Genomic DNA, 15,047 nt, shown 5'->3' on the forward strand with positions numbered 1-15,047 from the left:
CCATCCCCGGCATCCTCCGGCTCAACCCCCGGGGGGGGGGGAACACACCTGGATCTGGCTGCGGGGAGAAATGAGCCCACAGGAGCTGTCAGCAGCGGGAGGGCTGCACTTCCATCTCGCATTCCTCCCTTATGCATCAGCTCCCGAAGCCGCAGCCAGGTACCGGGAAGGGACAGAGACCCAGGAGCGTGCCGGGAACCAGCAAATCCCCAGAGCAGATAAAACACCAGCAATTCAGCCGGTTTCAGGAAAAACTCAGACAAGACCTTCACTCTCCTGCAATGCTGAACCGAAAAGCTGGAATGAAAAGAATTGTTATTATTCGTACATTGCAAAAAAAGCCTGAAAATGTGGCTGCAGAGGTAACCCTGCTACAGCCCTGCTGCTTCCCAGGTCTGGTAATCCCGCTGTGGTAATGACAGGGGATGGGCCACGAATTACTTGTTCTGGGTCTTGGTTGTTGGGCGGCAGGCTCTGATTTTATGCCTATGATGTTTGGGGTACCCCAGCAGCCTTCCTGGAAAGGGCTGATGCCCTTGCTTACCGGGCTGTAAACTAAAATACGGCCTGCTTTAAACTGCAAGCTCTCCCCTCTGGGGCCGCTGTAGGACAGTGTTAGTTCCCGGTGACCAAAAAGGGACCCAGTGAATCCAGGGAAATGGGAGACATGGGGTGACCCGAGGGGCCCAGAGGAGCTGGAAGGGTTTCACATTCATACACGGGGATACAGAGATCCAAAACCAGCTGCAAAAGCAAAAGGCAGCTACGGTAAAGCCGAATGCTTCTCCTCTTTTCCCCGCGCTCGAGCCATGGGGAATTGCCATCAGCTCCGGCATCTGATGCTGAGGTAAGCCCTGGCACTGCTGCAAAGCTGGTTTGGGAGCCCAGCCACGCCATCTTCCCTGAAGTCACTTCCTTGCCTCCTTCATTTAATCCGGTTTAACAGCTATCGCGCCGCACGCCCTTCTGGAGCCCGGGGAGACGGGCTGGCTGCCCGTCCTCTGCCTGGAAACGCAGCCGCCTCGGCAGGGCAGCTGCCTCCCACCTGGCTCTCCCCTTCTTCCCGGGGCTCCGCTTTCCTGCCAGCCTCCCGAAGGACTGGACCGGCAATCCCAGAGGCGCTCCACAGGGATGCCGGGGCTCCGCCGCGGTGCCGCACGCAGCACGTCACATCACCCACCTTTGCAGGCTGTCCCCAAATGTTGCCCACGTTTGCTGACCCCCACGAATGGGGTTGTGGGGCTTTCGTGGCCCCCGGCAGAGCCGTGGCCAAAGCACTCGGGCTCAACCAAGAGGCCAAAGCAGCCGAAAAATGAGGGCTCACTCCTTGCTGACAGCACACAGATCCAGAGGAGATGTTCCAAACAAGCCAGAAAAGGAGCGAGCAAGAGGGAAGCTCCCCTCCTTTCTTCTCTACTCTCCAAAAATGCCCATTTTCCCCAAAACACTACATTCCCTCGCCATCATTTCCCATCCAAACCATGCCCCACCGCCTGGACCCTTTGGGTTTATTCTTTTTAAGGGAGACAGCCCAGAAGGAGAGGCAGATGCTGGCCTCCTCACTGCTGCGGGGCGCAACTCGGAGCCACCCCTGGGCTGCTCTAGCCAGCTGGGGAGGGTCCTGATCCCCTGGGTCCCGCAGTTCTCCGCTCCCTCCGGCAGCTGCGGAAAGTCCCTCTCCGTTTTTAAGAAGTCTGGTGGGCAGCTGATGCCGTCCCTTGTCCCCAGGGGTGGCTTCTCCCTCGCTCCTCTTCAGCAGCTTGATTTCCAGATGGAAATGCAGATGAAAAGACCCACCTGGCGCTTCCTTGCACCAGCGGGTTTCCGGCTCTGCTTCACAGTATGGAAATAAAAAATCATTAACGGTCAGCACAGATAACGAAATTACACTTTGCCATCTTGTTTTTAAGCCGAGCAGACGTCAATTGAGCTGAAGAGAGTCAAATTTATTTGGCTTTTGTAATGGCTCCTGCGTGATGCTAATAAAAGCAGTGTTTTGTGCCGGCTGATGGCTCAGGAAACAGAGAGATTCATGGCCCTCCTTGTCCTCACAGAGGACAACCCTTTTCTCACCTGAAAGAATGAATTGCTTTTTTTCGTTTTCTGGGCTCGGGGGGCAGCAGTGGCTGAGGGTAACTCATGGCCAGCAGCTCAGAAGTTGGGCCCGGCCAGCACACCCCGCTCGGGGGGCTGAGACCACATCCCTCCCCAAGGAGCGGCGTGTAGAGCAGTCCCCGAGCAGAGCGGTGTCCCACAGCATCTCCGGGCGAGGGAGCCATCTCTGCAGGATGCATCACGGCAAAAAGACTCGGGTCTTGGGGGGGTTCCTCTCCTTGCATGCGCCAAGCCTCTCCCCAGCTCACAACCAAATTCTCTTTTTTATTTTTGCATTGAATTTCAGCCAAATAATTTCCCTGACCCCGCTTGCCAGGATTGCTGTCCCTTACTGGGGACAGCTCGCACGAGAGTGACTCCGCCGCAGCATTACCCTGTGAAAAGCAGATCCCAGCGCGATGGATGCTGGGAGGTTGTCTCCCAGCCCCGTGTTTCCTGATGAGGGGCCATAAACCTCCCAAAAAAACAAGCAGCCGGCAATTAGTGGTCAGCAGCCAAGCTGGTGGCCGGCGGGAGCGGATCCTTGGAGTGAGAGCCGCTGGGAGCATCCCGCCTTCGGGTCGTCCCCCGTGCTGCCATGGATGGCCCTGGCTCCTCTTCCCACCGCTGTCACACGCCTCGGCAGGCTGCTCTCTGCGGGACGTGACTCCCCCCTGCCATTTCCAACGTGACGGGTTTTTTTTTCTTTTCTTTCCATCTTTTGCATGCCAGACAGCCTTTCCCTCTGGCTTAGAAGAGGATTAAGCAACTGGTCCCAAAATTCCAGCGTGAGCAACCAGGTCACGACCATCCAGACAAATAAAGTGCACAGACCCACGGCTCTTCCCGAAGCTTTTGGCTCCTTTTCAAGCCAAGCACCTGCTGAGGCACAATGGGGTGCACAAGCCCTGAACCCAGAAAGTGCCTTTGCTGCTGCTGTGTGCACGGACGGGGAAATAATTGGGGAGGGGGTGACCGCGACCTCCGAGCGGCACGTGGGAGTCTGCCAAATCTGGAGACCCAGGGCTCAGTGACAGGGTTAATGACTTAATTGCGTGAGTTATGCGACAGTGTGGGGAGCGCCCCAGCTGCAGCCCCACGTGCAAGGCACGTCTCGCAAACACCCCCCCCCCTCCCCAAAATCCCCCCCCTCGCCGAAACCCCCCAGTCGCCCCCCAGCCACAGGGCACCGCCAGAAACCCGCCGGCAGAGCTTGAGCAATAGCAGCCCATGCCTGACATCTGCCCACACACATTTCGGAGGCCAGTAAACTTCCTGTGGATATTGGCTGCCTGACAGAAGTGACATAAATTCTGCCTTTTTTTAGGGTGGGTGTGGTTTTTTTTTCATTTTGATAACAGGTAGGAGCTTCGTCTGCCTCTCCCTGGCTTCGGGATATACAAGTTTTAGGGAAGAGCTCAGAGGTGGGGGTATTTCTGTAGCTCGGGGGCCAGGTTGCAGAGGTAAGGCAAAAATGTCATACACATCTAGAAAACACGGTTTGTTTTCACTTTTTAGGAAATTGTAGGCACACATTTCCCCTCTCAGCCTCCCCTCCTGCCCTCTCCCTCCATCCCCGAGGCTTCATCCCACCGATGCTCCAGGCAGGTGACACGTTTCCTCCGGGAGCCAGATCTACCCTGAGGTGCATCTTCAGCACAAATCCACACACAATTCAGCAGGCTCATTGGAGAGGTATTTATTATTTAAATAATAGTTTGGGTTTTTTTACATCACCTCAGCTAATGAACCACAGAAAAGCTCCACATCTCGGCACCTTTGGGCTTTCTGAGCTGAGCTGCAGCTCTCAAAGGGACAACGAAACGCCCCACTCGCAATAGAATAACGACACCGTATTTGTTGGTTGCTGCATGAACGGGAGCCCCGAGCCTCCCGGCAACCCCGAACGGCAGCAATGGCCTCGGGACAAACCCAGCTCACCCGCGGGGTCAGATGCTCCTTACCCCGGTGGGGACCAGCCCAGAGCCCCGAAGAGCAACAGGCGCATCCCACAAAAGAAAACAGCGGCGCTGAAGGATGCTGCCTGATGGGGCAGGGTTGATGACCTGGAGGTTTCTGCACTTGGGTTTTTTGGTTTTGTTGGGTTTGGGTTTGGTTGTTGTTTTTTTTTTCCCCAAACAAAACCTCTAGAGAAGCGGTGCCCCTGAGCAGGTTTGTCCCAGGCTGGCAGGAGGAGGAGCAAAGGCTCTTGGTCAGGCAGCCCACGAGGACGAGCCCTCCTCCGTGCCAACGCAAAACCCATCAGCAGCATTGCCCTGCACGTGGGTAAAGCACATGGCTGTGACCGAAACCTCCCGTTCTCCGACTCCTTTGTTGGCTCCCGCACAAACTACGGGGCAAAGAAAATTGCAAAATGGGTGCTCTCCTGAGCCACACAGCTCCGCTGGCCATCACAGCGCAAGGGAAGTGCCACAATTTGGCTTTTTTTCTGCCCCGGTGCCCCTCAGACATGCTGGGCTGGCACCCACCGGAGCCTAAAATCTCTGGGGACGGGGGACAGACAGACAGACACATGCACACAGATCTACACCCAATAAAGTGCATTTCTTTAGGCAACCAGCCTACCAAATAAAGGGGAATATTTGGGGATACACTGCTCCCTTCCTCTCCTACCCGATCCCTAGGGACCTGGGGGCAGAGACGGGTGCTTGCAGCAACGGTGGCCACCCAGCCCCATCTCCAGGACCCGTAGCCCTGCCTGCACACCGCCTTCAGTGTGAAACGACCGTGGGGACCTTGCTGGGAAGCACAGCAGCAGGAAGCTCTGCTCCCCAACACTGCCCCCACAGCAGTAGTGTTATAGCAAAGCCCCCCGCGCTTCATCCCCCGACCCTCCCGCAACGTGGCCAAGCACAGCCTGCACCCTTTGCTGGGTGGGAACAGCCCTGTCTAAGGGCGACAGCGATACCCAGGTACTCATCAGCCCTTCCGATCCTGTCCCACAGTATTTTTTGCCCTGTGAGAGACCGCACTGGCTTTCCAGGGCCTTCCCAGACACACGGTGACACCTGGCCGTACCTGGCCCACCCTGCAGCAGATACGTCTCTTCATGGGCCATAAGGCAGAGCTTCATTAACATCTGCCAAGGCTGTGCTTCACCCCAGCCTGGCAGATGTCTCCTGGAAAGGCCGATGGATCTACTGCCCACAGGGGCCCAGCTGTGCTGCCAGTTTTTTCTTCGCGGGGGACGAGGTCTGTCTGTCCTGGCTTGCGGGGGTCATCTGGCAGCACAGCACAGAGCGCATGAACCGCAGGACCGGCGGCCTCAGGATGGCGAAGACCCAAGGGTCGATGATGGAATTAATAGAGAGAAACCTCAGGGCTAGGAGGTCCCAGTCGTGGTTGTCCTCTTCCTCGCTGAATTTGTTCATGTAGGCGCGGATCTGTAAAACACGACAGGGAGAAATAATGCCGGGTTTGGGCTTCCAGGAGCCGGCCCCTGGGTAGCTTCTCGGGGAGATTTGGGCTGTCACATCACACTTTCTGCCTCCACCAGTTCAAATGAACTTCTTGCTAACGAAAGCCAGGCCTGTGCTCTGCTCTCAGCACGCAGTGAGGCTTCGTTTAGCCCTAACGCAATCAAGCCAGCGACTGCTCGAGGAAGCGGTGGGTCTCACCTTGAAAACCACCCGGGACAAATAAACGTGCAAGATGAACAGGATGCCGGGTGCTGGACCGCTCCGGTCCTTCCTGCAATGTGCCGACTCATAGCAGCTTACGGGGTTTCCTGGAAGGGTGACTCAGCACTCCTTACTCACACGGGTCGAATCGCCACCCCCTCGCTTTGGGGGAGAGGGGATGCTTGGATGGGGACGGGAGCTGGGGGCGCGGGAGGCACGAGCATCCCTCCTCCGGCTAGGATCTGTCGGGTACCACCCAGGGCTGGTGCATCCCGGAGCACGAGGTGGCCCCGGCGCAGTTGGTACCCAGGGCTACCGAGAGCGCAGCACTTCCGAGGGCTGCCCTGGGCTTGGGGCTTTTTTTGGGAAGGATTTTGTGGTGCTGCAGCCTGATGCTCTCTGGGTTCACGTGCCTGGGCTGCTCCTCGGAGGGTGGCTGCTGTGGGCAGCCCCAGCCAGAAGAGAAAGTGTCACACCAAGGAGGTACTGGCAGCGTTCGGCAGCTCGGTTTGAGACGCTGCCAAAAAGCAGCCCAAACGCAACCCCCATGGGAGCCGGGCGATGGGAAAAGAAAAGCCGGCTGTGCTTTTGGATAAGATCGTATCTGCTACCACAGGGCCCATGGGATCCCCATCAGCGGCACTTTCCCATCCCGTCTGCCCCCAGCAGACCCGTAGGGCCCTGCCCACATGTCCCCACCAAGGGGTCCCGCTTCGTAATGACCATGACACCCAAAACCAGGCTTTTTTGGGACACAGGGAGAGCCGCCCATCATGTGTGGGCCCACTGACGAGAGCTGAAGCGTCTCTCAGGATGTTGAGTCTGGCTCCCAGGATGCTCGCAAGTGCCCGGACTTTACTGCTTGTCTTTTGTCTGTCTTAAAACCCAGGCAGCCTGGCTCAGCTGCAGCCTGTGGTTATTTTCTTTTCCCTTGGGAAAAGAAAGGGCGCACGAAGGGAAGGTAGCGTCTATTTAACTCTGTGAGCACAAAATTAGCGCTGGCTGCGCTCCCAACCTTGGCGGGGCTCACTTCTAACGGGAACAAAATGACCTCCCGCCATGGCGGGCTCACACACACAGGCAGGGGACCCGAGTGTCTCGAGGTGCTCCGGCATCCACGATGCTGCTGGTGCAATACGGCTTGGACGGATGAAAAGCAACTCTTTGGTGGGGAGAGCACGGGGCAGAGTCAGGGGACTCGCTCTCCCCCCCTTCCTCACTTGGCTGCGGTGTTTCGACCCCGTATTTCTGCTGGAAGCCTCGCACAGAGACGGGGCACGGGATGTGGGCACAACCCTTGGGATGAGGCACGCTGGGGCCCATGTGCCAGATCTCCATTCCCAGCAATCACCCATCTCTGTGCCCACGCCCCGGTGTTGTTGTGGAGGAGTGGAGATCTCTGTCTAATGGTGAGGTCGGTGCTGCCTGCCCGCATCTCCAGCTCCATCCTTCCCTCTTGCCGCAGAACTCTGGGATAACTCTGGCCGCCCAGCACAGATGTCCACTGTCTCCAGCCCGGCAGCATCTCCTTCATCCCCATCTTTGGATGTCTAATTTATTGCTCTGCCACCCTTCACACCTCCACCATGAGTGCCTGGCTCCCGGGAACCGCAGTGACACCGTGAGGTCCAGGGAACCCCTACCCCGGACCCTGCCTGCGCCATGCTGCCTGGCCTCAGGGCCTCTGTGGGATGGGAGGGCACCTCTGCTCCTGCTACCCCGTGTTCCTGCTACCCCGTCCTCCTGCCACCCCGTCCTCCTGCCACCCCATCCTCCTGCCACCCCGTCCTCCTGTCACCCCATCCTTCTGCCACCCCGTCCTCCTGCCACCCCATCCTCCTGCCACCCCGTCCTCCTGTCACCCCATCCTTCTGCCACCCCATCCTCCTGCCACCCCATCCTCCTGCCACCCCGTCCTCCTGCCACCCCATCCTTCTGCCACCCCGTCATCCTGCCAGCACTCGGGATACGGGGGGTGATTCTCCCGGTTTCCCACGGGATGTGCAAATTGCCTAGAGTTTGTGGCAGACCCAGGGTCTCCGGAGCTTCAGGAGGAGCTAAGCTTTGACCTCAGCCCTTGATGTTTGGGCAGTGGAGTGGGGATGAAATGGGGATGCTGGGGAGAGGGACCCCACCCCAGGGGAGAGGCGGTCGCACTCACTGTGAACGGCAGGGAGCAGATGACGAAGGTGATGGTCATGATGGAGAGGAGAAGGAGATGGTCGATCTCCTCGGCCATGGAGAACATGTGCCGGCCGCAGCCGCCGGCCACCCGGGGCTGCTCGAGCGTGGCCAGCCGGCGGGTCTTCTGCCCACGGCGGTGCATGCGGGCCAGGTTGGCAATGACACTGAGGTTGCAGAGCAGCACGGAGAGGATGAGGAAGAGGAGCAGGGTGGCGTAGAGCAGCGAGAAGGTGACGTCCAACCTGGACACCTCCCTGCTGCCATTTTGCTGGAGGTAGTCCAGGTGCATCTGGATGAAGCACCACGTGCCGGGGCAATACTGCACGTACCGCCCAAAGCCCACCAGCGGCAAGGAGCAGAAGGCCATGGAGAAGGCGTAGATGGCGGGCAGGGCAACCAAGCCCGTGCGGGGGCTGAGAAAGCGCTCGTAGAAGTAAGGCCACCCCAGGGCCAGGCATCGCTCCAGCGCCATGGCGAAGAGGATGAGCATGGTGGCGAGGGCGAAGAAGCTCATGGCGAAGCCGAAGTAGAGGCAGATGTGTCCTCCTTGGGCCAGGGCGGTCAGGGTGCAGTTGCGGTGATAGGAGGCCAGGACGAAGGGGCTGACGGAGCAGGTGCCCAGCAGGTCGGTGACCACCAGGGCCAGCACCAGGACGTGGAAGAGGGAAGGCGGGCGGGCGCGGGGGCCGCGGCGGCAGCGCAGCAGCAGCCCCAGGGCCAGGAGGTTGCCCAGGAGCCCGGCGGAGAACATGAGGGCGCTGACCAGCGGGCGGGCCCCGGCCGGCAGAGCCCCGCTGCGCCCGCACAGCCCCCGGCCCGTCCCGTTCATCCCGCCGCCCGCCGCACGACTGCGCCGCCGGCCCCGCCGGCCGCCCGCCCCGCCGGCACCGCCCTCCGCGCTGCTCCCCCCCCCCCCCCCGCCCGCCGCCCCGCCCGTCGCCCCCGAACCCGCCCCGCGCCGCCCCGGGCCCCCGGGCCTCCCCCCGGCCTCGCGCACGGAGCGGCCCCGGGACCGGGCTGGGTGTCCGGGCGCTGCTGAGGGAGACCCGACGCCGGGCTAGCACCGGTGCCGGTCCGGAAGCCCCGAGGCACGGCCGACCCCGGTACCGGTCCGGGAGTCCCGGTGCCGGTCCGGGAGCCCCGAGGCACGGCCGGCCCCGGTACCGGTCCGGGAGTCCCGGTGCCGGTCCGGGAGCCCCGAGGCACGGCCGGCCCCGGTACCGGTCCGGGAGTCCCGGTGCCGGTCCGGGAGCCCCGAGGCACGGCCGGCCCCGGTGCCGGTCCGGCAGTCCCGGTGCCGGTCCGGGAGTCCCGGTGCCGGTCCGGGAGCCCCGAGGCACGGCCGGCCCCGGTGCCGGTCCGGGAGTCCCGGTGCCGGTCCGGGAGCCCCGAGGCACGGCCGACCCCGGTGCCGGTCCGGGAGTCCCGGTGCCGGTCCGGGAGCCCCGAGGCACGGCCGGCCCCGGTACCGGTCCGGGAGTCCCGGTGCCGGTCCGGGAGCCCCGAGGCACGGCCGGCCCCGGTGCCGGTCCGGCAGTCCCGGTGCCGGTCCGGGAGTCCCGGTGCCGGTCCGGGAGCCCCGAGGCACGGCCGGCCCCGGTGCCGGTCCGGGAGTCCCGGTGCCGGTCCGGGAGCCCCGAGGCACGGCCGGCCCCGGTGCCGGTCCGGGAGTCCCGGTGCCGGTCCGGGAGCCCCGAGGCACGGCCGGCCCCGGTGCCGGTCCGGGAGTCCCGGTGCCGGTCCGGGAGCCCCGAGGCACGGCCGGCCCCGGTGCCGGTCCGGGAGTCCCGGTGCCGGTCCGGGAGCCCCGAGGCACGGCCGGCCCTGGTGCCGGTCCGGCAGTCCCGGTGCCGGTCCGGGAGCCCCGAGACACACAGCAAGAGCCGGTGCCGATCGGGGAGTCCCGGTGCCGATCCGGCAGCCCCGGTGCTGCTGCGGGAGACCCGAGGCACGGCGAGTCCCGGTGCCGGTCCGGGAGCCCCGAGGCACGGCCGGCCCCCGTGGCGGTTCGGGAGTCCCGCTGCTGCTCCGCGAAGGCTGGGCCAGCCCCGGTACCGGTCGGGGAGCCCCGAGGCACGGCCAGCCCCAGTGCCGATCTGGGATCCCCAAGAGGCACAGCAAGAGCCGGTGCCGATCCGGGACACCCCGACTCACGGCGATACCCGGTGCTGCTCTGGGAGCACCGAGTTCACATCCAGCCGTGGTGCCGGTGCCGCACCGGGAGCCCTGGGCGGGCAGCGAGGTCCGGTGTTGGTCCGAGGACCCCGAGGCGCGATGAGCCCCGGAGCCGTCTCCACCGGCCTGGTGCGGGGCGGGCTACCGGGAAGCCGCAGCTGAGCCTGGGCTGTGCGGGTGGGTCCCCCATGGCCCCAGAGGCGCCCGGAGCCCCCGGAGAACACCCTGCCCCATGGCCCAGCCCCACACCATGTCCCCATTGCCCCCCTTTCCTACATGTCATTGGAGATCCCCATGGGGGGTGCAGCCTGCAGCCGGTGTCTGGTCATGAGTGGGGCGTGGAGGGGGGGGGGGGACATCGGAGGGAACCCCTCTTCCCACTGCAAGCCTGGCTGAGCGCGGCTCATCTGCCCCAAATACCAGCTCCAGGAAAACTCCTTCTGCTGGGGCTTCGGGCTCGGCAGATGGCACAGGAAGCTCTCACTGTTGCGTAGCATTTCCCCAGTCATGACCCCGATCCTCTCCCCACCTTGCTGAGAGCAAAGCCTTTGCCCTTGGCCTCCAAGCTGAGACCCGGCTCAGCTGGGGGCCAGGCGGAGCTCAGGTGCAGCCCTTCATCCGTGACCTAATGGGAAACTGTCCTCCCAAAGGGCTCTGGTCCCCCCCAAACCCCAGTGAAACGGCGCAGCATTAATCGACTCTAGCATGGACACGGCAGGTCGCAGCCACAAGCGCGTTTTGGCTGTTTTTTTTAAAACCTTGCTTTTGTAACAGGAACTTCGTAAAGGAAATATGGTATATGGCAAACTCCAGGGCCGGGTGAGCTGCGGTTTGTGACAGCACCTCCATTTCTGACGGGCTGCTCCTATTCCTTGCTTTGGTTTCATTCGTCATGCAGCTCGAAGGCTTCTTCAGCGCGGCGGGGAGGACGTGCAGTCACCCTGCCGGTGGCAGGGCACCCACAGCCCCAGCCCTCCCCGTTTCCACGCCCGAAGCAATGGGTGTGACAGAGGGGAAGGTGTTTTAGCTGGCTCCCAGACTAACCCTCCACGCAGGTGGGCCAGAAAAACGCACGTCCCAGGACCTCTTTTAACTCCCCTCCCAGCCCTGCAGACCTGATCCAGCAGAACACCGAAGCATGTGGACACATCCGATGGTGGGAGCGATGCTGTTGGCTTCCCGAGAGCTGGATGGGACCCTGGCACGTTCAGCCTTCTGTGGTGTCCTCAAAAAACAGGTTAAAAATGGAGCTGAGGCCGAATCCTGGCCTGGTCCATCCGAGCTTCTTACGGAGGCTGCAGTCTGCTCATCTGGAGACCTTTTCCGAGCAGAAGGCACCCCGTAGAGTGGTTGCTCCGAGACTTTTCCCAGCCTCCCGCTCCTTTCTGGTGTTTCATGTCACAGCTCGAGAAGGGGCTTTGGCACCTTCTGGAGCTCATTTTCCTGGCAGCTAATGGAGCCTTAAATACCCATTTGGGGCTTCAGGCTTCACAACCAGCAGTCGCCTCCGATGGGCTATTTTTGCAGTAATAGGAAAATTGCTGGGCTTTTTTTTTTTTTCTCCCCCTTCTGAGCTCAAAACCAGGATCATGCCACTTGTTACAGTCTGTTTATTGGAAAGTGTTTGTTTTCTTCCTTTTGCTTCCATGTTTATCTCGGGTGTCTTGCCTCTAATGAGGACCATGTGTCCTCCCAAGGGTCGTTGGCATTGTTCTCCCTAAGAGAAGATTTCCGAGGTTGGCCCACGTGGAGAAAAAACTCTGGGCTTGTAGGAAAGTTGCATTTCATATAAACTCTGCAGCCAAGAGGACTCAAACTCTGGAGTTTGCTGCCTATGGTTGGGGAGGGCGCCGGGATCCTGCTCCATCCCTGGTGGGTTTTCAAGGACAGCTTCGGCACCGTGGGCAGGGAGGAGACCAGCCCTCCTGTGCGTGGAGGGATGGACTGCATGGGTGGATTTCAATCCTTTTAAACCAAAAACCCACCTGCCTTGCGTTTGGCAAAGCCAGACATCGTTTTTCTTCCAAAGCCTTCCCAGCCCCGTCCCTTATCTCGTGCACCGGTGCTGCCAGCAGCCTCCCTCACCACCCTGGAAAAGCAGGGCTGAGCACCGGCGCGGCAGGTCCAGGTTTCGGTGCCTTGGCTTGCCGTCCTGTGCAAGCACCTGGGTGCATGGGTTAAAAAAAAAAAAAATCAAACCGCTCACTGGCTGGTTGTGTCTTACAGCCCTGCGGGCTGAGCGCCCTGGCTCGGCTGCCTGGCAGCCCTGGCACTGCTGCCTGCCCAGGCACGTGCCTTCCTGCTTCCAGAATGGCTGAAAAATGCAGACAGACAATAAAAAAAAGGGCTCTTTGCAAGAACTAAACAATTTGCCGGGAAATGAGCTTGTGCGAAGTTGTGCCTGGATTTCACGCGCTGGAAAAAAAAAAACCCAACCCTGACCATGCTCGATTTATGTCCAGGAAAGGAGCGGGATGCAGGATTAGGTGATGCTGGTGACACCAGTGACACCGCGAGCATGGGACAGGGCAGCCGGCGGTGTCGGAGGGCAGCAGGCATGGCGCAACAGCTCCAAAAAGAGCATCGTTGGTGTGAGCCACAGCCTTGAGCCAAGCAGCATCTCTTTACTGCCTTCATTAAGCATTAGGTCTGTCCCTTTGAGGATCGCTGGCACAGGAGCAATCTGGCGCGGAGGGGGCCTGCGGGGAATGACTGAGCAGTGCGAGGAGCCTGGGAGGAAGATGCGGTCGGGGGGGGGGGGGGGCTCGCACAGCAGCTCTCACCTCTTCGGCATTTGGCCGGAGAGCCCTGAGCCTCTGGGCTATTTTGGTTCCTGTTTAGCAACATTTACGACTAAACCGCATGTTGCAGGGATTTTTTTTATTTTAATTTTTATTTTATTTTACTTTCATTTTTTCCAAGCTCGGTAATAGGAAGGGGCTCTGAGCTTTGATGTAACTCCTGAAGCCCCAAACCGTAGGTGTTTGGGCATTAAAAAGTGGGTTACCCAAGGGAGCAACTTGGGGTGGAGAGTGGCAGCCCCCTCCTCGCAGCGGCTGTGCCCAGCGTGCTCAGGGCAGCTCGGAGCCCAGCCCTGGCTGGGAACGTGCTGCCATCTCTGGAGAGGACGGCGATACGGCAGTCCCGGGCCCCAGAAGCACACCGAGGAGCGATTTATCTGCTCGGAGGGCGACCTGGCGTTCAGCCGCAAGTGCAAACCTTGTTGGCTGCAGCCGGAGCTCGGCTTACCGGGAGGCAGCGGTGGTCGGCTGGAGACTCCAAGTCTGCTCCCAGGGCAGGTAGGGCACCAGTAAGGGCAGAATGCTGATTAGAAGCGCTACCGAAGCCAGATGAGCATGTCAAGGTCGCCGGGACACGCACGGGCCCAGCCGGGGAGCAGGGACGATGCAGGGACAGGGGTGTCACACCCGCAGCCTGCAAGCCCCCGCCGCTCTCAGTGGCTCCATGATTTCTTTCCTCTGATGATAAACTCATGACACGGTCAGACACCGTGGTGTGTGCATCACCTCAGGGCTCCGATGGAGTCTGTATTCATCCACCTTAATTAAAGAACCTGTTGGGTTTTTTTTAATTGCAGCTTTCCATGGAGCATGGTTGCCCTGGGCTCTAAATACACATATCGTGGGGCAGGGACCTCTCCTGGGAGGCTCTCCAGGAGTGAATCCTTGTTGGGGTCAGGGGCAAGATGATGGCCTGTCCCATCCTGGGCACACACCGAGGACCCACGGCTCACGTTGCTGCACACTCCTAGCCTGGCCGTGCCTGGTCCGTCTGTCCTGAGCGGTGCGTGGATCCATATGGTGGAGGAGATCCCAGGCCAGGGGGGGGCAACAGCGAGATTTTGCAGAGCCGTTATCTCACCTGGCCATCATCCTGCTGCGGTGAAACAGGTCCGGTGAAAGCCACAGCGCAGGCTCGGTGCTGTTGACTCTGCGGTCCCACATGAGCCATCTCCAAGTCAATAACACGCCGGTAACATGAAACCAATATGCGGACCAACCCTCATCTCATTTCTTTCTCCTTAGAAAACCCTGATGAGAGGCACTGAGCAGGGAGCTTGCAGGTCCCCCAAATACATCCCCAAATACAGGTCTGCCCTTTTGTCCAGCCAGGAGAGCCGGGCCGGTCAAACAGCCAGAGCCAACCCAACCAGGTCACCTCCAAAAAGCCCCAAGATAGATTTGCGTGAGTTTCTTCCTTCAAAAACAGAATCCATTTGACAACGAGAGTAAATATCACGTGAGAACTGGCAGGAACACAACTACACCTTGCAAGGCTTAGCTAAATAGAGGGAGAGAAGTATTTGCCCTGCCTCCTCCAAGGACATTAAGCAGATGGGGACTTCGGTCATCGTAATTTTTTTGGCCTAAATGGTCACTTGAGGCAGATATTAAATCCAGTTAATATGTGTGCTTGAGGGGAAATGGATCTTTCACTAAAATGATCATTTGCTTGCATGCTTGCACCATGAGGTTATAAATCTCAGGCTCTGTATTCTCTCAATTACTGCTCTTATTAGGCCTCGGGATCATCATAAATACCGAATCAAAATAATCGCAGGAGGACAGGTAGCCATCTGAGTAACACAAATGCAACATTAGCGCCTGGAGGAATCAATTTTCGAGAGAAGAGCAAGCCACGGCGGAGAAACCACAGCCCCGCTCCGGGGATATGGGGTTAGGGGAGGGGTGATGGGCATCTCGGGGAGGGACGATGGGCGTCCCAGGGAGGCATGACGGGCATCCCAGGGAGGGATCCCGCCTGCCCTCCGGCCCCTCGGCGTGGCCGTGAGTTGCTGCTCAAGTTTCTGAGCCTCCACACCCCCAAAGGCTCCCTCACACCCCCCTTGCCCAGGCCGGGGACACCCCAAACCAGCCCCGGATAACCCCCCTCGGTGTGGAAGGGGATCATGCACAGGACAAGGCGATGGAG

General features: G+C 60.2%; 1 protein-coding gene across 1 annotated transcript; it reads right to left on the bottom strand.

Annotated features, from left to right (window-relative positions):
- Positions 1 to 4,963: 4,963 nt before the first annotated feature.
- Positions 4,964 to 8,748, bottom strand: PTGER2 (prostaglandin E receptor 2). The gene is made up of 2 exons (XM_076343464.1): positions 7,897 to 8,748; positions 4,964 to 5,498 (listed from the first exon to the last, which is right to left on the bottom strand). Exons 1-2 carry the CDS (start codon positions 8,746 to 8,748, stop codon positions 5,253 to 5,255), a joined length of 1,098 nt encoding a protein of 365 aa, XP_076199579.1. The 3' UTR covers positions 4,964 to 5,252.
- Between the last annotated feature and the right edge of the window lie 6,299 nt (positions 8,749 to 15,047).

The sequence above is a fragment of the Aptenodytes patagonicus genome, chromosome 7 (assembly GCF_965638725.1).
Source record: "Aptenodytes patagonicus chromosome 7, bAptPat1.pri.cur, whole genome shotgun sequence".
Lineage (NCBI taxonomy): Eukaryota > Metazoa > Chordata > Aves > Sphenisciformes > Spheniscidae > Aptenodytes > Aptenodytes patagonicus.

What these genes read in the sequence shown, in the direction of transcription:
- PTGER2 (XM_076343464.1), bottom strand. Translation starts at nt 8,748, where the DNA reads ATGAACGGGACGGGCCGGGGGCTGTGCGGGCGCAGCGGGGCTCTGCCG. An exon ending in TCTGCTCCCTGCCGTTCACA is followed by an intron (nt 5,499 to 7,896) that starts GTGAGTGCGACC and finishes CGTGTTTTACAG; the next exon opens with ATCCGCGCCTACATGAACAA.